Source organism: Drosophila grimshawi, unplaced genomic scaffold, assembly GCF_018153295.1.
Source record: "Drosophila grimshawi isolate 15287-2541.00 unplaced genomic scaffold, ASM1815329v1 contig_1006, whole genome shotgun sequence".
NCBI classification, from domain to species: domain Eukaryota; kingdom Metazoa; phylum Arthropoda; class Insecta; order Diptera; family Drosophilidae; genus Drosophila; species Drosophila grimshawi.
The window spans coordinates 1,858,354-1,880,639 of NW_025062489.1; the positions used below are offsets into that span (position 1 = coordinate 1,858,354).

Here is a 22,286-nt window from a genome sequence, read left to right on the forward strand (position 1 = left end):
TTGAACTAATTGGAAAGTGTCCAGTGTACTACTTTTTTTTATAATGTTTATCAATGTCACTTTTGTGACTAATGGCTTTTGGCCAGCAGAAGCGGACGCTATGTATAAATGAATATATATATATATATATATATATATATATATATATATATATATATGTATGTATATATATGTGTGTGTGGATATATTGAATGCCGATGCTGGCAAATCAATTGAAACCAAATAACGTGAGGCGACACCCGCTGTGATGCTGCGATGCTGTGATGGATGTGTGGATGCAAACAATTGAGGCATATCAAGCCAGAGCCATCGACCGACACACAATACTTACTCAAACAAGATCAGCGAGCATAATGATACTAATCAAATCGCTTGTAACTAAATTGAAGTGCACATCTAACTCGACACTAGGGCACCCAGCTCACAGTACAGCTCAGCTCAGCGCAGCTCATCTCAGCTCAACAGTCAACCATCAATAGTCTTTAGTCAGTCGAGCATCATAGTCGGGCACTCACTGGGGCTTAGTTTTGAATCTGTTCGGTTGACGTTTCCATGGAATTTACACAGCTGCAAACAGCGCATTAAGCATAACAAAAAGAATATATAAAAGAATCAGCACAAAATACAAAACAAAAAGCAGCTCTTTCAACTTTGAACCGCATTTGCATCAATCCCATAGCTTACAGCAAACCAAATTGAAAAGTGTTCAAAATGTGCTCCAGTTCAGTAAGTAGATAAGATGTGGCAAGCTGAAAGGCCACATTGCCATGGCGTGCGTACTAATTATTTTCTAATTATATACACATATATAATCCTAATCCTCTGCTATCAATTTTCAATTGGTTTATTGACAGTGCAAAGTCATCAAGCAACTGAGCGCAACGGAACGTGAAAAGTTTTTCGATTCCTTCGATGTCGTTTTCTGTGATTGCGATGGTTTGTTTTCTATATATATGTTGAATATTATATATATACACAAGATATGTAGATGTGGCCCGATTAACAATTGAGAAAAGCTTCGTTTTTTTTTTTTAAATAATTAGCAATTGAAAATGTTCTTTAAACCATAACTCTAACTCCAATCTTGACCTATTTTACCAATGGCAACTCTCTATATATATAAATACATAGAGACATATATATGTAGCTGATATACTCAAGTTCTTGCAATCTGCGGCAGGTGTTGTGTGGTATACGATGCGTGACTTTATTCCCGGCTCAGCCAAGGCCATTGAGGAACTGCAGCATCGGGGCAAGCAGCTGACCTTTGTGACCAACAACAGCATCAGCTCCGTGGCGGATCACCTACACAAGTTCGCCAAACAGAGGCAATTGCAAATTGATAAGGTAAGATCGAGTAGCTAAAGGTCATCATCATCATGTTGATGATTATCGGAATTTAATTAATGTTTCTCTGAGCAGAAACAGATTGTTCATCCGGCGCAGACCATTTGTGACCATCTCAAGTCCATTGGCTTTGAGGGGCTGATCTATTGCCTGGCAATGCCCCCTTTTAAGCAGGTGCTCCGCGATGCAGGCTTTCAGCTCACCGAAGAGGTGAGTTAATTAATAGTACAAATACGTTTTGCTTGTGCTGCTCAAGCTGTTCAAGCTGCTCAATTGCTAATCGTAGCGGGAGGCATCGATCATTGCTAGTCTGGGTGAGCTGCGTGAAGCCATCTTTGGTGCGGAGAGCGTGCAGGCCGTTATCATTGATGTGGACTTCAATCTGACGGCAGCGAAGCTGATGCGCGCCCATGTCCAGCTGCAGAATCCCAACTGTTTGTTCCTGGCCGGCGCTGCCGATGCGCTGATACCCTTTGGCACTGGCGACATCATTGGTAGGAAATTTGCACAGCTTCGCCGCTGTTCAGATCAGTTTTTATCTGTAATTTGCTCCCTGCATAGGACCTGGCGCCTTCATTGACGTTGTCGCCCAATCAACTGGACGTCAGCCCACGGTACTGGGCAAGCCGGGTGAAGCACTGCGTCCGCTGTTGCAACAGCGCCACGCCCACGTGCCTGCCAACCGAGTCCTCTTCATTGGCGACAGCCTGGCCAGCGATATTGGTTTTGCACGCGCCAGCGGCTACCAGACGCTGCTCGTCCTGACCGGCGGCACCAGCAATACGGATGTCGCCAGCCTGCCACCAGACCACGCCCATTTGCCCGACTACATTGGTGATTGCTTGGGCGATCTGTGCGAGCAGTGAATGACGAAAGATTCCATTTGGAAGCAAAACGCCTCGAAATGCTCTTGATGAAGCTGATGCGTCTAAAAAATCTAGTAGGGATCGGCTGTATTATGTAACCTTGGTTTATAACAATATAATCAATCACTAACGAAACTTCGCTTGGTAGATAAATATTTATAAATATTTAGTTGTTCTTGAGAGAGAGAGAGAGAGAGAGAGAGGCAGTGATCCTTGCGCATTTAAAAGCCATAATTTGTTTGGCGTGGAATTTGTTAACGATTAAAATGGAGTCACGCAATAAAAATAATACTGTCCTCAGTAAAAACGGATATTTGATTCTGTTTGCAGAAGGGCACATTGATGGTCGACTGTCAAGATGTTCGGACACAGGAACAAATTTATATCTTCTAAATTCTTTTGCAAAAAAAAAGAAAGTATTTTATTGTTGACTTTTGGTTATTTTCTCAATATTCTACTATTGATTGTATTTAAAACTATTTAACAAAAAAATGATCACGACTCATTCATTCCCGAAAAGTGAATTCCAAAATCGTGACAGCCCAAAGAATGTGTCCAAAGCTTGGGTTTTGAAAATTGCACAAATATTTAAATGACTCAGTCTTGTTAATTTGTTTGTTAAATAGTCTTAAAAAGAACAATAGGAAACAACATAAAAGTAAATAACAAAAAACAGCTTTTTTGCAAAAGAAATGAGAGAATCTGAATTCTTTCCTGTGTCCAAACACTTTGTTGTTGGGTTATGCACCCTTATGGGGGGTCAGAGATGCGGATACAGAAACATTATTGAGCTGTATGTTTGCATGTATTTATGTATATATAGTACAAATAATATGTGTATATAAATTTATGGATATATGTATATACATAATTGTATATTATATGTTATATGTACATGTTGCGGTCGTCGTTAAAAATGCGCTTTGGTTGCGACATTGGCGAAGAGTTGAATAAAATCGGCCACGCTGTCGGCATAGTAGTTGGGCAGATGTTGAGGACAGGTCTCCGCGTGGAGCTGGTCGAGCGTGCAGCCGCCGGATAGAACGAGCAACGTCTGGAATCCGCATAGCTGACCAAAGTGCACATCCTGGGCGAGCATATCGCCAATCATTAGGACCCGCGATGGATCGCTGACATTGTGCTTCCGATTGAGCATATCGCCCAATACACGTCCCGGTTTGCCCATAACTGTTGCCTCCTTGCCGCTCGCTTCGACCAGAATGGAGGCGAAGTTGCCGGGCCCAATCAGTTTTATACCCTTGCCAATGGGCAACAGACGATCGGTGGCACCGATCAGGAACAAGCAATCGGGTTGACGTAAATAAAACTGGGCTCGCAGCAGTTTCGTCGCTGTCATATTAAAGTCCAAATCAATGACGACCGCCTTCACGGGCTGCTTGTCGAAAATGTGAAGCAGAAGATCCTCATAGGTGTCCTCAATGAAGTGATTGGGCTAAACACCGGCATTCAAGTCGAATTAATAGCTTATCACTTCTGTTACCAACTTACCCCATCGATCAGCTGATAGCCAGCGTTCCGCAGCACCGTCTTGAATTGCGGCGATGCCATTGTGTAGATGAGACCGTCGAACTTAATGCTCTGCAGATAGTAGACGAGCGTCTGGGCCGGATGCCAGATCTGATGTGGCTGCACTTGCAAATTGGCCTGGCCAAGACGCTTCACAGTCCCATTCACGGTGCGCACGCTGTTGTTGGTGACAAATGTGATCTGTTTGCCGGCACTTTCCAGTGCCTTATACGCCTGGCTGCCATTGGGCACATTGGTCTCCATGCTGTACACAACGCCATCGATGTCGCTATAAACATGATCAAACGAATCCAGAAAGCGACGTTGCTGCTCACTGCTTAACTCCAGGATATGCTGTGGCTATTAGAAGAAAAAAAAGAGCTCAAGTACCGCTGATTAGCTTAGTTTTCACCTGCTGGATTAGGCAAGAAGATACTAACGCGTCTGCTGGTGGCCATAGTTTATGCTGTTGCTCGAGGCTGTCGCTGAAACGTGCGCCCGCAATCTAATTCGATGAACTCGACTAACGCAAAATGAAAACAACATATACAATTAACACTTTTCAGCGGAAAGCGAAGACGCTGACGACACTTCTCACAATACACGTATGAAATCAAGAGAGAGCGTTGCAGTCGAGCGTAGCCGATTGCGAAATACTCTGATACCAACTGATAACAGATGCCACAGAACAGGTTGGGTGTAGCCCAGATATTCCGATCTTTGAAAGAGTCCCAGAATGATCTATCCTCCAAGTTGGCCTTTAAAATTTCGATCGATAGGTCGAAGGAGCAGTTTTCCAGTAATCTTCCTTATAAGTTTGGTAACTGTAGCTCGTAAATTGCGGGAGATAAAGGCTTTTGAGAATTTTGGGAGGAAACAAAATCTTAACGATCTCCTATCCTTTTTTTGGGCTTGATCCATAATCCTTCTTCTGAATTTTTGAAGGCTGTTCCGAGCAATATACCTTTCGAATTTGGTAACTCTAGCTGAAAAATTGTGTGAGATATATGGTCTTATCGATTTACACTAACAGGTGTATCGGTTTGGGGAGGCGGAGTGGGCGTGCCCAGTAATATATTTTCAATATTCAGTGATTCTAGCTTACAAATTGTGCTGCCTATCGTTGAAGGAGTTATCTTCCAGTTTGGTGACTTTATCTTTAAAATTGTGGGAGATATGCGGTTTTTATCGACTTACACTTTCCGAAATATCGGCTTATGGACGCAGGTGTAGAGCGTGGCCACACAAATTTTTAAATCAATTCTTAAGGGCGGCTACCAGTAATATACCTACCAGGCTGAGGTGGTGGGTTTGGTGACTGTAGCCTTCAAATTGTGGGAGATATGTGGCTTTATCGATTTGCGATTATCGATTTCCTAGCCTCCTAGTGGACGTAACACTCAAATTTTTACACTTTGTCTGACGCGGCCACACACTAATATGTGTTCCAAGGATCAGGTCTCAATCTCTGAGGGTGTCGAAAAAAGTTGCCTTCATACAGACGGACAGACAGCATGGCGGACATAGTATAGACCAATACACTATGATAGCTTCGGTATCAGTGTATAAAATATACGCTCATTTCTCATTGCTGCTACTGCTGCTTATACCCTGAACTGAATTGGCAATGGGTAGAGAGGGTATAATGGTTTTGTGCAAATGCATGTAACAGGCAGAAGGAGGCATCTCTGACAGCTGCGCATAAAGTATATATAAGATCGGGGTATACAGCAGATTCAGCTATATACGCAGATCGCAGAGACGATAAGAGCAAGAGACTTCGAATATACATATAGGAACATACATGTAGGTTCTCGTAACTGCCTCCGTTTCTCGAGTATCGATACATTTCGATTTGCGATAGCAATAAAAGCCACAAGCAGAGGCTTCTCGTTAACTCAAATAACGAATTTCATCAAGATCGGATAAGAAACGCCAATAGTATAGTCCAAACTTGATTCTCATTTCTTGATAATTGACGCGAGCGTAAATATGTTTTCTGAGAATACATGCACCGTTATCACCGTTATCTCCACATACCTGTACATATTTATGTATGTATGCATGTATACATATACAATGTATGTACAGTGTCTCACAGCTTATTTCGGCAGTGTCTAGCAAAAATTTTAAAGTGCTATAAAGTTTAAACAAAGAAACAAACGCAAAATGTATAAATGTCAATTTGTTTTATGTTATATCACGTTTGAAAAGGAAACTTCAGTTTTCATTAAAATATTATTGTATAAGCACGCGTATGTCGCGTGAATAAAAATATGCGCTGCCTTTTCTCTTTGCTGCCTGTGCCTGCCTTAAGATATGAGAGCAATTCCACGCAACATTCTTCAAGGGGGGTTGTCAATAAAACTAGATTATGTCGAACAACTGGGTTTAGAGTGTATCGTAGTCGAGCTCACTCGATTACAGCAATCTTACTTGACTTGTTGTTGTTGTATATTTGCCGACAGGCACCGCAAAATGAGCGTTCAGTTCAATAAGACCTCTTTACACTCCCTGGCAATGCTGCCGTGTATCTGATTTATTTAAAGCACTGGCTACTGCCAGTGACCAAACTGCCGTTTAAAACTGTTATAGCCGCGCCCACACATGCGCCCATAATCGCCAAAATCGATATTTCGGAAATTGTAAATCGATAGATCCGCATATCTCCCACAATTTTAAAGATGGAGTGACCAAACTTGGAGAGTAACTTGCTGGTACCCACCTTCAAGTCGGCATATAATTTTCTGACCCCGCCCACTCCCGCCCCCGAAAACGATAAAAGCCTTTATCTCCCTCAATTTAGGAGCTGTACTTACTAAACCTGGAAGAAAGGTGACTAGGAAACTCTTCCAAGAATTTTGATCGGCCACACAGAAGCCTATATCGACAGCAATTTGAAAGGCAAATTTGGACAGTATTTCTCGGCTACACTTACCCTGTTATGTGCCATCTCTTATCAGCTGGTGTTACTTATGGTCTGTCGCCCGACTGAAACGTTCTCTCTTGTTTTTTCTGCATTTTCGAACGTTTTTTGTTCATTGCTTTATTAAATATAATTAGTAAATATATACATGTGCACATGAATATATATAAGAAGCACGTAACGTAAGTATATACATACATTTAATCCAGATCATATTTAGCTATCAGATTGCTCTATTTGATCTGTATTTCTTTTCCATACACACAACCGTCTCTGGCTAGCACTGATTGCCATTCAAAATTATTCGCCGAGTTGTTGCCAGACATGTTCGTTTGGGTGTTTAAACACGAGCCAGATAGAAATGTAAGCGATATCTGCAAATATATATGGAAGTAGTCATAAACAGACATGTTTTGTAAATGATAACATAAATAAAGGTTAATTTAAGTAGGTATTTGTGCATGTCTAAGATTACTTGGTGAGCAAAATTCCCAGAGAATTTTGTGATTTGTTTTTATTGCTCACTATACAATGATAATCCGTCAATAAAATATATAATTCTATTGAGTTGAATAATTCTATTCGTAATTTGTAAATGCATTTGACGTCTTGTGTAACATTTTTCAAATATCTTCGACTCTGGAAATAATTAAATCATTTAAATAAATCATTATCCATATTAACAGTCTAACAAAATACGCATTGTTGCCATAGGTTTATATACAGAATAAACTGTTATTTATTCTTGGGTCTGTATATATTTTGTATTACAACTACAATATAACTTTATAAAAAAAAAATAAAATTGGTACAAACAAATGAAGGAAAACTGGGCTAATGCATTTCAGTATTCAGTGCTTGTGGCAACTAGGAGAAGAACACATAAAACAATGTGAATGCTTTTTTGTAATACTTAGCATACATAATAATATATAATAATGAAAAATAAATATCGAGCGCACAGTGTCTCACACCTTATTTCGACCAGTGTCTAGCAAAAAATGTAAAGTGCAAAATGTTTAAATGCCAATTTGTTTCATGTTAAGCCACGTTTGAAAAATAAACTTTAGTTTTTATTAAAATATTAATTAATTAATTAAAATTAGTCGAAATCTGAAAACATATCCAAAATTCATGTCACAGCTTATTTCGAACATTCTTAAAAAAAGTAACATATTTGCCGTATAAAAGCTTATATAAGGAAATTAAAATTTTTGCTCGACACTGGTCGAAATAAGGTGTAAGACACTGTATTTATGGTTAATTACATATATGTAGTACTAATAAAAAACGTGATGAGAAGGTTCGTTGGCTGAATATTTATATATGTAAATGCTTGTAAACTTGAAGTTTTTCAATTAAAATTAATAATATCCATTTTTGATAAAAGGTGAGGTTTTGCTTTTGGAATTGAATAATTAAATATATATATATATATAATATATATATATATATTGTTTTTTTTTTTGTGAGCATATGACCACAATAAGCTGATAAATAATAATACAGTTGCTTTTCGAAGCGAATTAATGAACGAATCGAGGACTTATTATAAGGAAGTGTGACATGAAGAGATTAAGTGCAGTCGTTGCTAATCCTTTTCCTGTTGCTGCAGCAGCGCCGAAATTTCCTGAAACTTGTGACGATAATCGACGCTGGTCTCGCTAATCACCGACAGGCTCGATGATGGATCCTGCATAAAAACCCAATAATTGTTTATTTATTCGATCAACTGACAGATGCTGCTGCTTTTGCTTTTGTTGCTGCTATTTTAGAACTTACCAGTATGTCGCGTGTGGCATCAATGTCATCAAGATGACCCAGCAGACTGGTCAGTGAAAAGTCATTGATATTGTCATCCAGCCAGCGTGAATTAGATGTGGAGTCGCGCAACAAATGATTCGGACTGACGTTGCCATTGAACAAACTATGCACTGTGCCAATAACAAATCGAAATTAATATTAGTTGCAAATAGATAGGTAAATAAATATAATACAGCATAACTAACAATTGCCGAATTCCTTTCACAATGATAGGTTCGTAATAGGAAGTGAAATGCTATTTAAGCCAATATACAAATATATATATATATATATATAGATTCTTGACCTTGGACTTTTAGCTACTAGGTGACCGTCTCTGGGTTGTCGGATTAAAGGTTGCAAGACTCGATGCCACAACACAAGTGTCGCTTGTGTGGGATTGATTGTAATTTGTAATATTTCTTATCATTGTTGGTGATTTCTTGTTTTGCAAAATATGATTTTACTTCAAGTCGCCCATTAAATTGAGATATCTTTGCTTCAAATGAAAGTATTTCATAAAAGTTGAGATGCGGCACTAGAAAGTAGGTTCTAAATGGCAAATGCTTTGTGAACAAGTCAGAATGCTCTAGTCGAGAGAGATCGAAAAATACTCTGAACTGAACCATTTAAATATGTAGTTGGCTTGCTAATTGTAGTCTGGCCAATCTGAAAATGCGCTTTGACTATCAAAACAACATCTTTAACAGTAGTTTAACAATAACAAGTCTGGATATAGTCTGGCAGACTATATCTTTATTGTTATCGGAAAACGATTCATATCGATATTTATGTATTATTATATATTAGATAAACTTGATGTTTGTGTGGGGTACGAAAGCTTATATACCAAATTTGAAGTCTCTACCCCTAATACAGACGGACATGGCTAAATCGATTTGGTTGTGGATGCTGATAAATATATATATATTATACATATTATGGTGTCGGAGAAGCTTCCTTTTAGCTGTTGCATACTTTTGCACATGTTCATGACAAACTTTTTACCCACTTTTAATGGCATCAGTGTATAAAAATGATTTATAAATTGTATATATATATCAAATGGAAGAGTAGCTTAAGTTGATTCCATTATTCTTATGTAAGAATATGTATCAAATCTTTCACATTTATCAATACTTTTTTCAAGACTTCAATTTTCGAGTCAAGCTAGTCTATCATGCATATGTCGGGAATATCTAATAGATTTGCTCAGCTTACTGGTGCTGTCATCTTGGACGCTATCTGGCAGTGCGTGGCATGTGGCTGGCAATGATGCGTGTTCCACAGCTGGGTCCGCCAAAGTTGGCATGTCTGAACTGGTCATTTCTAAACTTGGCATATCTAAGCTCGGCATATCTAAGCTCGGCATATTGGCATACTGGTTGCCACTGTCGCGGCTGCTGCTGCTGCTGTAGCATTGCTCGCTTTTAATTTGGAACGGGATGTTGCTGGCGGTGGTTATGATTCTGGAGGTATTTTTGGAAGATACAGATGCGACGATCGTAGTGCTGCTATTGCTATTGACGCGTTCGATGGGCTCGAAGAGGCCGTTTTGCATATTCAGCAGATCATAAGGCTGCGATCCAGAGTCGGGCTGTAGGAGCCGTTGCACCAGCACATGACGCGACATCTTTTGCCGCGTCAGCTGCAAAAGTGTAAAAGCAGAACACTTGACAATCTATTTCAATGATGAGATATTCAGATCAGCTACTCACCTTGGACAATTGCCGACCCGGATCAATAATATTGGCCATAGGGCGACGCACTGGAAGCATCGGCGTACGAAAGATGATCTCACTGCCATCCGGTGTGGTTGTGGCGACTGCTGCTGCTGCTGTTGCTGCTGCTGAGCCACTGCCAGCTGCTGCTGCTGCTGCTGACTGGGCCTTGGTGATTAGATCACGTTTGCGATCACAACTATGACCACAACTGCATTGACGCTTCCGCACACGCTCACTGAGATTGGAGATGAGCAGCAGATGCTTCAGCTTATTGCTTACCGTCGCCGTTGTGATGGCCTTGACGCGTTCCACGCTATCACAGTCGTTGACATTGTAGGGCAGCGCTGTTGATGCTGAGTTTGTTGCACTGCTGCTGCTGCTGGTGTTAGTGTTAGTGAGGATGCTGCCACTGCTGGCTGTGGTTACTGCGGTGCTGTTTGTTGTAATGCTCGTTGTTGTGGTGCTACTGCTATTGGTGACGGCAATCGATGAACGGTCGATGTTTGGCGTACTTAGCTCCACATCGCACCAATAATAATCGAGCTCCAGCTTGGCATCCTGTCCCAGCACCACATACAGATCACCGATCGTTATGTCTGCCGCACTCGATATTGTCCAGCCCTTGCGCATACGCTTGATCACATCATCGCTGAGCAGTGGTCGAAAATTGCGAGCGGCGGCAGCGGCGGCATTCGCTTTGGCATTCTTGCCACCGCCAGCGCCAGGGGCATCGCTACGTTTGGCACGTGTTGGCGTCGGCGCCGGCGCTGGTGCTGGCTGTGGTGGTGGTGCTGGTGCTGGTTGTGATGCTGGTGGTGCTGCTGCTGGTGCTGCAACTGCTGTTGATATTGATGCGAGGGCAATCGCTTGTGGAGCGGCAAGAGGAGCAGCTGAAATGGACCCCACCGCAGTTGAGTCGACGACGCCATTGATCGTTAGATTGAGCAGCTCGCTGAGCTCCTCATTCATTAGCTCGTCGCCGCTATTGCTCTCGAGCTTCATATGATTGCTGGTGCTGCCGTTGCTGGTGGTGCTGATGCTGCCCTCGATCATTAATTCGTTGAGGGACTTGTCGTGCACCGAACTGGTTAGCGGCTTTTGTTTTTTGGTATCGGGCGAACGTTTCTCAGAGCCGCTTTCGGTGCGCGCCCGCTTTGCGCTGGCAGCGGCAGCAGCTGCCGTACTTTCAAGCGTCTCGCTGCGCACCTTGAAGCCGAGACGCTCCTCATATGCCGTTAGGCATATGTTGACGCTGCTCAAATGCGCCGTGATACTGAGCAGCGGTCGATGGATCGCCACACCGGGTTTGGGCAGGAAGCACAGAGCTGGTTCGGCAACCGGCACTGAATCAATGGACGAAGAGTCCGGTATGCCATTCAGCAGCGGCGGCGGCGGTTGTTTTTCCGCCAAACGTGCATCACTGCTGCGCCATTTGTACTGAAACGATTGTATGAAGCTAATCAGCTTCTTGTGTAGCGGCACTGTGATCCGTATCCGTGGATTCTGCGCCAATGACTGCACTCGTCCGAATGCCTCCATATTAGCGGGACTCACAAGCACCTCTATTTTTGTGGGTAGCCGGATGTCCTCCAACGTATCTGTATAATAATAAATAATCAGTTATCTTTAGATTTGAATTACCACAGACTTAACACCCTTGCAGAGAAGAAATGCAACAAATGCAGCAGCAACGAGTTACAATCGCATTAATGATCTATATGTATTTAATTTGTCGCCTGTGCGGCTTAACATAAATAGTTGTTGGTACATATGCACACTCTCTAAAGTGTAGTTCAGCTGCAGCAGCCGGCGTTTAGCGCTCTTTGTGCAGCGCTCTCTTTCTCTCTCTCTCCCGCGCCCGCTAAGCCGCCGGCGTCTGCAGCTTATAATTCGTTTTTTGCTACTCTAGCTGATCGATCGTTAGTTAATCTCGTGAAAAGGTTTAGCAATTGGTTTCAAACCTCTAATAAACAAAGTGTTGTTGAAAAGCCTAAGCCAGGCTTCTAGTCTAAATATATTAAATAAAGTTTTTAAAGTGAAATAACTTCGTGTTATTAATTATTGAAAATAAAGATATCAAAAAGCTGATAGCACAAATAATTAGACAAGTTATGATCCAACAAGTTAACGACAAGATAAGGATATTGCTTCTACATAAGTGTGGGAAGATATCGGACACTCCTTCACATAATCCCTACATTAAGGCAGTAGAAAATCTGAGTTCGAAAACTGTAATTCCATAATTATGATCAAGTTGAAACTCATGAAAATTCACACTTCCGACATAAAAAATAGAAAACAAAAATAATTTTAACCTCTTTAGGGCCTATAGATTTTCATGTTTGTTTGTTTGTTAAGCAGAAAGTATCTCAAATCATTATATTATAGCGACTGAAAAAATTGGAATCGACATGCTAAAAAACAATCGTGTTTTCAAAGTTAGACGTGGGAGCATGTGTATAAAAACCACAATTTAAAAGATATTGAAATAATATTGAGCTTGCGTATAAATTTCACCAAGATCGGTTTAGAAGCACGTGAGAAAATCGTATTTTTTTTTATTTAATAATTACAAATACATCAAATCGGAGTAAGCACATTTTTCACATTTTGAAATCAAATAATTACAACGATTTGAAAGGTTTTTGCAAATCTCACTCGAAGCTATGTCGAATTAGAGCCGGGTATTCATAGGAAAGAAAAGTGAAGAGAACTTACCATCGAGCTGATTGAGACGACGCAGTGCCTTGCAGGAGGGCGTCTTGATCCGTATATTTTTGCCCTTGCAGCGTACAGTGATGTGGCCCTGGTAGATGAGATGCTTCAGTTTCATGAAATGCTTATCGGTAATAAACTGCAGCTTGCGTCGCATTTCACCATAGTTAATTAGCGTGTACAGCTCCTGGGCGGGTTTCCTCAGCTCTACGTGTGAACGTGTGTGATGAGTTTTGCCTTATTTCATATTTTTTGGGTTTACTTACCATCCGAGTAGCGAACGTATTTGGCAATTTTGTGATATGTTTGATAGTAATGTTGACGCACTTGGTCCTTGGACTTAAAGCTGTAGTCGCTGTTCATGTTGCGGCGCTTCAATTTGGAGTTGATGTAATTGGCCATCGTTTCGAAATCCTTGCCAAACTCGTTGAGTGCATCGAAAAAACAATTGCGCTCCACATTCGACCAGGTTGATTTGTTAGCGGCACGCATCTGTGACGGCGTCTTCTGGGCAGCCTTCTCATCCTTCTTGCTTGGCTCACGTTCTGCCGGCGGCGGCGTCATCGGACGCGTCTGGTCCAATTTCATTTTTTGTATGACACGCGCGCTTGCCCGCGTTCCCGGGCAATTCTGTGATGTCACTGAGCCGAGGAGCTCCTCCGGCGGCTCAGTTACGCCGCCGGCCGCCTGCTTGATCTGTAAAACTTTGCCATTCGGTGGTGCTGGTGCTGCTGGTGGAGCAGTGATTGCATTGACAACAACAGCAGCGTCGGCTGGTATCTTGACGTTCTTACACATGCTGCCGTTGTCTTCCATTTTGTGCCACCGGCAGTGACACTGGCTACCCGCCCCCAGGCACAGCTGTAAGGATGCAACAATTTAGATTCATAGATTCATTCGGCTAAATGGCAAAATTTGCACGACGCCAGGCAAAAAAATGGCGCTCGCCAATGGGATACGAAAGTTGTTTCCACTTGGCCGTTGTCGCTTGTTAGCGTTTTGCCATTGTGCTTGTTCTATGTTGGCCACAGGTGGTTTGCACTTACCCAAAATGTAGAAATGATTTAAATTGCGTATGTTTTGTTGTCGTTTTGGTTCTTATTTATCTCCATTGTTTTGCATTTCTATTCTGTTATGTTAAGTCGGGGTTATGCTAATTATATACTGTTAAAACCATAACATTGTCGTATTCTGTTGGTGATTTTGCGCCTACGTTGCTCACTTTGCGCATACGTTGCTCTGCATTGCGCTGAAGTCATTTTAAATGTCTAAATTTGAGTGAGATCTAACCGAAGTTAAAATCAATTTAAATTTTCGTTTATTGCTGACATCCAATTTAAATGCACTGCTAACGTAACTGAACAGCTATTTGTGCATAACAGCAAACGGTAACATTTAACAGCACTATTTGAGCAGTAGCATGTAAATCGTTTTCAAGCAAAAAATGTTGCTTCTTAGGAAACTAACAATGCCTTCATAATATTTTATTTGAATAATATTTTAGTAGCTTGCAAATAGTTAAATTTGTCCACACATTAAAATTGCAATGATTATAGTTGGGAAACAACAATCAGCTGATATGAAGAATAAGCCACATCACTTAGTCCACAAAACTGCTCACAATGGCACGATTCGCTCAACCAAATACAGCCCTGTACGGGCGCTTCACGGTGGTGGTGAGATTGGCATTTAAAAATAAAGACACTAAACCGCTTAGCAAAACTAATTTTATTCGACTTAAAAGATTAGAAAAAAAATAAACAAAAATATTTTGTGCTTATGTGCATCACAAATAAATACCGATGAATAGCAGTACTAACACTACGGCGACGAGTATCGCAATGAGCATTATCTTTTTCTGCAATAAAAAAGTGCATGGATAAGGAATATTTTCAATTTCAATGGAACTTCAAAAATAATATACTGCTCACCTTTCTAGCCCGCTTTTGAAGATCCTGGGCCTTATCCAGCTCAGTACCACCCTTTTCTGTAAAAAGCGTTGCCTGGTTTGCATGGAACTCCACTCGCTGTATCGTCTCGCTCTGCTCCATGACGAGTGTCTGAATGCGCATGAATAGCGCATGAACATCTTCAATTGATTTCTCCAACTTGCGCAGCTCGTTGAAGCGATCCATGAGATCTCGCAATGTCTGCCTCTCCTTTTCCGTCTCTTGAAGTATCTATGGAAATCAACCACTAATAAGATTACATCTGATTTTATGATTTGTTCCATTCACTCACATTGTCCACAAACAATTTTGTCGATTTGTTCTCAATGAGCAACTCAATCTCCTGTGCAGTCGCCTCCGCATTGACTATATTAATCGGAGAGATCAATTTGATAATTGGTATTATGGTTTACGTTTAGTTCTGATATATACAACTTACCGATTTTGGAATGAATGCGGAGGTTCTTCTTCACCTTCGTCTCATAGTTCTGCAGGAATAGCTCGTTCTTTTGCCACAGATTGATGTATGTCTGGTATAGGCCATAGAATAAGGTGCGCTTCATACGCGCCTCCAAGCTATAATCCGTCTCTGGCGGCAGATTCGCTTTGAAGTCCCTAAATCGGTTCATCAGCTGATTGCCCAGTCGCAGATTCTTGCTGTGCAGCTCATCCATTTCGTTCTCTGCACAAAATCCGTTATTTATAATCATATTAAATTAGTTAAAACTCGCCTGTTCGCTATGTATGTGTGTATACTGTACATACCGCTAAAAGTGCGCAGATGGATTGTCTGCGACATGCGGTCCATGGCCTCCAGATTGGCAGCGATTTGCGACAATTGATAACGAATCTCCGAATACTACAATTAAGTGTTGAAAAACGCATTACAAAGTGAAAAAATGTAAATGTTATGTAAAGTGCTTAATGTACTAAGTTGAAGGAAGCATCTCTAACCCCATAGGAATTTATAAATGTATATTCTTGATCAGGATCAACGGGTGAGTGGATCCAGCCGACTCCATTTGTCTGTCTAGTTGAAAAAGCCGATTTTAGAGACCATAATAGCTAGAGACATTATATATATTATATAAATCGATTACCAATAGTAATAATAACCACAATTTTAAAGATATATCTTTCACATTGGTTTTGTATATGCTTTGACATAATATTGAGCTTCTGTAAAAACTTCAACAAGATTGATACGTCTTTGCATATTTACCAACAACTTACAACTACATAACTTAAAGTATTAGCATACAAGAATGGTATATTTTGCTGTCAGTGTATTTCTATCCGATTAAATTAAAGGGACTACTCTGATTACTTATAGAGGTCCAATATACAAATAAAATCATACATATGTACATCAAAAGCGATATGAATTTGGTAAGAAAATGGATCGAATTCACTTATCATTAGTAATGCAAATTGTTTATTGAACTGTTCCATTTGAATTTGTCGCACACACGAATGGAATAGGATTTTTAAGCCACCCAATCATTGACTGATTAATAAAATTAATTAAAACAAATGGTTAAGAAAGTTTAACATTGATGAGTACAAATGGACTAGTGTATACTCTGGAGAGAGTGCAAATTATTTCATTCATGAATTGCTGATAGTAGTTTGTTCACTATGAATCTTCGTTCCTATCCGATCTTAAGAAATTTTACCAATTAATCAAAAACATGATCAATTGAAAGCCTATTTTTTTTATAATTGTTTTTTTTTTTATATTTTATTGCTATCGGAAATCGATCGATTTGTTTAGATATTCTCAAAATAAGAAAAATTATCGATATAATTAATTAAACGTGATCTGTATGTACGATAACTTTTATTCCAAATTTAAAGTATCGAGATTTTAGGCAGACAGGTCAAACAGACAGGTCAAACGGTCAGACATGCGGACAAGGCTAAGTGGATTTGGTTGTTGATGCTGCTCAAGAATATATATACTTTATAAGGTCGAAGATGCGTTCCTATAGTAATAATACTCTCTGCAAGTGTATTCACAAGTCGAAGTTATTTATCAGATTTTGCAGATTGATGATAAAAAGTTTACTCTTTGGGGCAGAAAGTGGGCGTGGCAACTCACTATTACTGTTTACCAAAAATTTGAGTATATGTATAAAATATGTCTGTATGTATTTACTTCATCCGAGGCTGCTGTAAGCCACAGGTTTTGCTTATCACGGGTTTGCCGCTGTCGTTAAATAATTCGCGGCTGCCGTCGCTGCCGACGCTGACGCTGACGCAGTCGTTGACGTTCACGTCAACTCCGCTGATTCATGTTACCGGTTAACGTATTGATAAACAATTTGGCTAGGCACACACACACACAAGCCAACTTTCAGGCTTTGTTTTTAATATTTCAAGCAACGTTTTTCTCCTATTTTGAAATCATACTTGATAAAATAAATAAGTGTAAAACTTTCTAGTTTCCAATTAGAGAACTTAATTTTTTAAACTCAAGACTTTGATGCTCAAATATTTTATGCGCAGTTATTAAGTTCTTGGTCTAAGAAACATCAAGACAAGAATCGTACCTTAAATCAAAATCTCAAAACAGTCTAATTGAGTTATTTCTGGCTCAGAAAACAAGAAAGAACGTTTATCTAAATTTAAATTTTCGTGCGCTCATTGAAATATTAATACAATTTGCTCTACGTTTTAAGCAAATTGAATTTATATATGTTCTATTTCACGACAGAGCTCTTATTGGAGGTGGTGATATTTTTGTGTGATATCTCGATCCCATAACTTTTGACCCATGGCCGTTATATGATATTTATCCACGCACACACACTTACCGGATTCAGAATAGCATCCACATTGGTGCCCTGTTGTGTCATTTTGCTGCGTTGATCCTTATTGTTGCTGTCACCGCTGCTGTTGTTGCTGTTATTGTTGTTGTTGCTGAGTGTTTCGGTGGTGGCGTTATAAACGCTGAGCAGCAACGAACCATTTGAGGAGGATGACGTTGAGTTGGTGCTCAGCGAGCGCTGCAAAACAGTTAACAAAAATTCATTATCGGTTAATAAAAGCTTGTTCGAATTGTTGTTTTTTTTTTTTTATATTGGCATCGCTGCTACAGCGACGCCTACACAACTTAAACTAAAAATAACTAGCGGCTTCAATTTGTTTTCGGTTAGTGATCTCTACTCTCTGCTCACTCATCCACTCCATCCACTGCACCGCTCGCACGATATCTCTGTTACTCTCACACCCACCTGCTAAATGGCCGCAAACTGGGTGTGTAATAATAATGAATAGAAGGTGGCCAACAGAATGAAAATACAACTAACTGCTGTTCGCAATGTAAGTTTTGGGGATAGCCCCGTATGGTCTGTCCAAGTTTTATCGCTCTTATCTCCGTGCAATCTAGGTGCTCACTGGTACTGATAAACGCCAACTCCCCACACCATACATTATTTAACACTCAGCTCGCACAGCCCACACTTCTTCAACTCCCCACGCCCAAAATGGCGAGTTAAAATGTGTTAATGCGGGTCGTGGAATGTCGCGCAGTGTTGAAAAAGTCATGCAAGAAATTTGAGCAATGCAAAAGACGCACAGTGGGGCTACGATTGAATTGAGGAGAGCGGAAATCACTTCAGTGGAAAATCAAGGAACATTTGCCGAAAATGTTGTCGGCTGTCGACATTCTTCTCTCATTTGCAAAAATTATTGGGCTTTAAGTAAACGTTTCGCCAGAAAGAAAGGAATTCATATCAGATTATAACGGCAATTGGATGACATTATAATTTATGAAGTATGCATAATATCAGTTTATTTAGTAAAATACTTAAATTTTGAATGTAAATCAACAATGATTTATTGATTTGATGGTGTTAATTTGATTAGGAGGGAGTTGTTTGCTTAACTAGCGGAGCGAAGCAGTGGACAGGGAGTTGAACTGAGTTGGTCTCTTATTCTAGAAAGTGAGAATCATTAATTTAAAAAGTATAAGTTTGGAGCTCTGTTTAATAAGCCAGTTTTCGAATTAGGATGCGCTTAAGAAGTTCAGCGGTGTGAGTTTTAACAGTGTTGAAGTGTTGAATTTCTGTTGAGTGTAATAGCTGGACTGGATTTATGTCTCTTTTTTTTTAAGGTTGAGTTATTTATAATAGCTATTTCTTAAAAACATTTTATTGGTAACAATCCCACCGCAAAACAGTACTTATGAAATTTGTTCTTTGGGTAATTTCTTACAGTGTTGTATATTTTTTTAAACTCTTTTATTTTTTAGCACACTTAATCATAATTTTTAGGATATATTTTGGAATTGATTTTATTGCATTTTGCCATACTGTAATCGCACACAATTGGTAACAAATGCCGTTACCACCTCCCACAACCCAATACTCAGACGCTTTTTTGTGTTAAAGCCTTATAATATAAAATAAAATAAAATTAAATGAAAACTCATTTTAACTAACCTGCAAAAGCTCTGGCAGCCTATCTCTGGCCATTGTGTTTGTGTCTGTGTATGTATGAGTTTGTGTGTGTGTTCAGATTGTTGTTCTTTAAGGTTAGCGCTAATTTTTACCGTTACATTAATGTATTTATATTTTGTTTTTTATTGTTTTTGGATCACTTGTTATGACATAAATAAATAAGCGACGAGTTTTTGTTGCTTTTTATAATCGATTGAGTGCACTTTTGGCTATTGTTGTTGCATTGCTTTCTCTCTTCTTCTTCCTTTTCTTCTTCTTGAGTTTTTTTGACACTTGCACGACGTCAGCAGCTGTGCTTAACTGTGCGTATGCTTTTTTTTCTGCCAGCAACGGAACAGTTACGCGCGAGAGAGTGGCGTTCCCGCATACGAGAGAGAGAGAGAGAGAGTGAGAGATAAAGAGCGATATGAAAGAAGATAAGTAACGGTGATATCGCCCTAATATTTCGCGTTGCCCTTGTGTTTGTGTAGGTTTGTTAGTCTCGTTGTTGTTGTTGTGGTGTGTGTTTGCGTGAGCTTTGCCTTATCACATTTAAAGCATTAGCATTTGTATTTATATATTTGTATTTGTATTTGAATGTGTATTTGCAGTGGCTTTTGGTGGCTGCACTTTGTCATTATTGTATCGACGTCCATTCGATTACTATGCGAACAAAAAAAAAATACATATATTGTAAAAAGAGAGCGGCAATAATTATTCGTTTCGTTTACTACAACAAGCTTTTTAATAATTATAATTTTTGTAATTTCTTTTATTTATAACTCAGATCTCTCCGCGCCGCACGTTGCCTTTGAACTGAAAGCGCCGGTCGCAAAATACATGCCATACAGCTCCTCCGCTTTAGAAGCTGCCAGCTGAGATTTCTTTCAATTTAAAGATTAGCACACACACACACACACACACACATACATGCACATGTACATACGTACATAATACAAACAGACACACACATTTATAGAGATTAAGTTATGTATTATGTGTAAGTTAGTTGTCTGTTTGTCTGTCTCTGTGCACTTTTTGGGGGGCTGTTCTAGAAATTGAACCGGTTGCGACGCTCTATGATATATGTGTTAATTGCCTCTGTTTATATTTTTACAAGTATAACTTTTAGCGATTCCAACAACGACGACTACGACGACGACGACGACGACGACGACGCTGATGACGATGCCGTTCAATTGAAGGTAGCGACGCCGACGTCGACGGCAGCGACGGCATCGGCAACGGCAACGGTTCCAAAAGTCACTTGCGCTAATTAGTAGAACTTTTTGCCTATTGCTTTTTCCCCAGTTGTTTTTGTTCTTGCGGTTGCAAAATGCTCATAAGCTTGTCGTCGACGCCGACGCTGATGTCGGCAGCAACGGCGCGTCGTTGCAAATTTATATTTCTCCTTCCCATTCTCATTCTCGTTCTCAAATTGCCAGCAAAAAGCACACGACTTGACTTGCTGTTCAATTCACATTTCAATGCATTCCAATTACGCCAATGGAACGGTGTGAGGAGCAAATTGATATCGAGTAATAAAGCATGCACAGCCACACATACAACAACATACATATGTAAATATGTACGTAAGTACATATAAATAGTATATATATATATATATATCAATGTACATTTGAAGTGCCTTACAAATGGAATTTATTGTTACTTAATAGATGTATCTCATAATAAAAGTGAAATAAATGCGTACATACATATCTGTGTATGGATATATATGAGGCATACATCGCTTGAACAGAATGTCCGAGCTCTTATATGCCTTAGAGTACCCAATTGCATGAATATGAGTGTGAGTGCGAGTGTGAGTGTGGGTGTGGATGTGGGTGTTGGTGCCTGTGTCCCCGTCTTTGAGTCGTACAATCGAAACTTTGATTTATCAGCGCAAAGACGAAATGACGCGCCGTTGAACTCCGCTGAATGTTGAATGCTTGAAAGAAAATCGGTTTAAATATGAGGCTAAACTCGGTATGCAAGATGTATATACAAGCATATACGTATGCATGTACTCTTATACACATAACTGCTACTCGCTTTATTTATAGAGGCGTGACTCAGGCGGCACAAGCAAAATATAACAAAAACAAAAAACCCTCGAAAAGCTGATTATGAACTGAAAGCACACTTTTTGAGAGAAAGAAAGAAATAAAGTGGAAAGAGAGAGAGAGAGAGTGAGAGAGAGAGAGAGAGTGAGAGAGAGAGAGAGAGGGAGAGAGAGAGAGAGAGAGCAAGACAAAGAGAGAGTAGGCTTAACTTGTAATATAGGCGATGCTTATCTTTATTCCAGCACCCTTCAAATTGTTTAAATTAAATACAATTGATTTGAATTGCAATAGTTGCAAAGATTCGCACCGTTTCTACTTAAGATGAAATCATCTCAAATTCAGTTTATACTATTATGATTTACTCGAATTAAGTATTCGCAATAATTATTTACTAGAACTGTGGATACTTAATTCGAGATATATTTAAGGACCGCTCAATTCTCTCTTGATGTGCGTTTCGAACTCATTTTTGAGTTCGCCGTTAGTAAAGTGATAAAAATGCCTTAAAGCGTAGACTAAAGCTACTAAAGTCGTATAGGGTCTACCAATAGACGTGTCCACAAATGGAGAGAACTTACTATCTAAATTGGAGTTCGATTAAATCAAACCTCTGAGCTAAGTAATCCTTAGGCGTAGTATGTTTTTTGTTCACCTACTCACATACATAAATTATTGTTTTAATACAGTTCAACTGATGCACTCCTTGATAGCGGCTGATTACAAATTCTCTATGTTCTGACTTCAGTTTGAGTATCGCTGGCAGTTTCCGCTTCGCCTACAGCATCGGCATCAGCATCAGCATCAGCATCAGCTTTTGGCATCAGTTTTATCACAAAAATGAGCTTCAACACTAGCTTCATCGGCTCTTCAACGCATGGCATCATTTCAAAAATATTTGTATACGCCGTGTGGACAGCCTTT

General features: G+C 39.9%; 4 protein-coding genes across 4 annotated transcripts; 1 reads left to right on the top strand and 3 right to left on the bottom strand.

Annotated features, from left to right (window-relative positions):
* Positions 1-377: 377 nt before the first annotated feature.
* On the top strand, positions 378-2,378 carry LOC6565190 (4-nitrophenylphosphatase). The gene is made up of 6 exons (XM_001991029.2): positions 378-726; positions 855-936; positions 1,181-1,347; positions 1,423-1,557; positions 1,634-1,841; positions 1,909-2,378. The coding sequence occupies exons 1-6, from the start codon at positions 712-714 to the stop codon at positions 2,211-2,213; spliced, it is 912 nt and encodes a 303-aa protein (XP_001991065.2). The 5' UTR covers positions 378-711; the 3' UTR covers positions 2,214-2,378.
* A 621-nt stretch (positions 2,379-2,999) lies between these two features.
* Positions 3,000-4,260, bottom strand: LOC6565191 (chronophin). Its single transcript, XM_032738000.1, has 3 exons — positions 4,181-4,260; positions 3,723-4,100; positions 3,000-3,666 (listed from the first exon to the last, which is right to left on the bottom strand). The coding sequence occupies exons 1-3, from the start codon at positions 4,196-4,198 to the stop codon at positions 3,124-3,126; spliced, it is 939 nt and encodes a 312-aa protein (XP_032593891.1). The 5' UTR covers positions 4,199-4,260; the 3' UTR covers positions 3,000-3,123.
* A 3,873-nt stretch (positions 4,261-8,133) lies between these two features.
* LOC6564845 (protein cramped) lies at positions 8,134-14,037 on the bottom strand. Its single transcript, XM_001991031.2, has 7 exons — positions 13,955-14,037; positions 13,175-13,769; positions 12,912-13,115; positions 10,188-11,791; positions 9,691-10,117; positions 8,449-8,600; positions 8,134-8,359 (listed from the first exon to the last, which is right to left on the bottom strand). Exons 2-7 carry the CDS (start codon positions 13,722-13,724, stop codon positions 8,258-8,260), a joined length of 3,039 nt encoding a protein of 1,012 aa, XP_001991067.1. The 5' UTR covers positions 13,725-13,769; positions 13,955-14,037; the 3' UTR covers positions 8,134-8,257.
* A 584-nt stretch (positions 14,038-14,621) lies between these two features.
* LOC6565372 (syntaxin-4) lies at positions 14,622-20,041 on the bottom strand. The gene is made up of 7 exons (XM_001991032.3): positions 19,303-20,041; positions 17,674-17,865; positions 15,623-15,716; positions 15,297-15,539; positions 15,150-15,223; positions 14,840-15,088; positions 14,622-14,766 (listed from the first exon to the last, which is right to left on the bottom strand). Exons 1-7 carry the CDS (start codon positions 19,333-19,335, stop codon positions 14,695-14,697), a joined length of 957 nt encoding a protein of 318 aa, XP_001991068.1. The 5' UTR covers positions 19,336-20,041; the 3' UTR covers positions 14,622-14,694.
* Between the last annotated feature and the right edge of the window lie 2,245 nt (positions 20,042-22,286).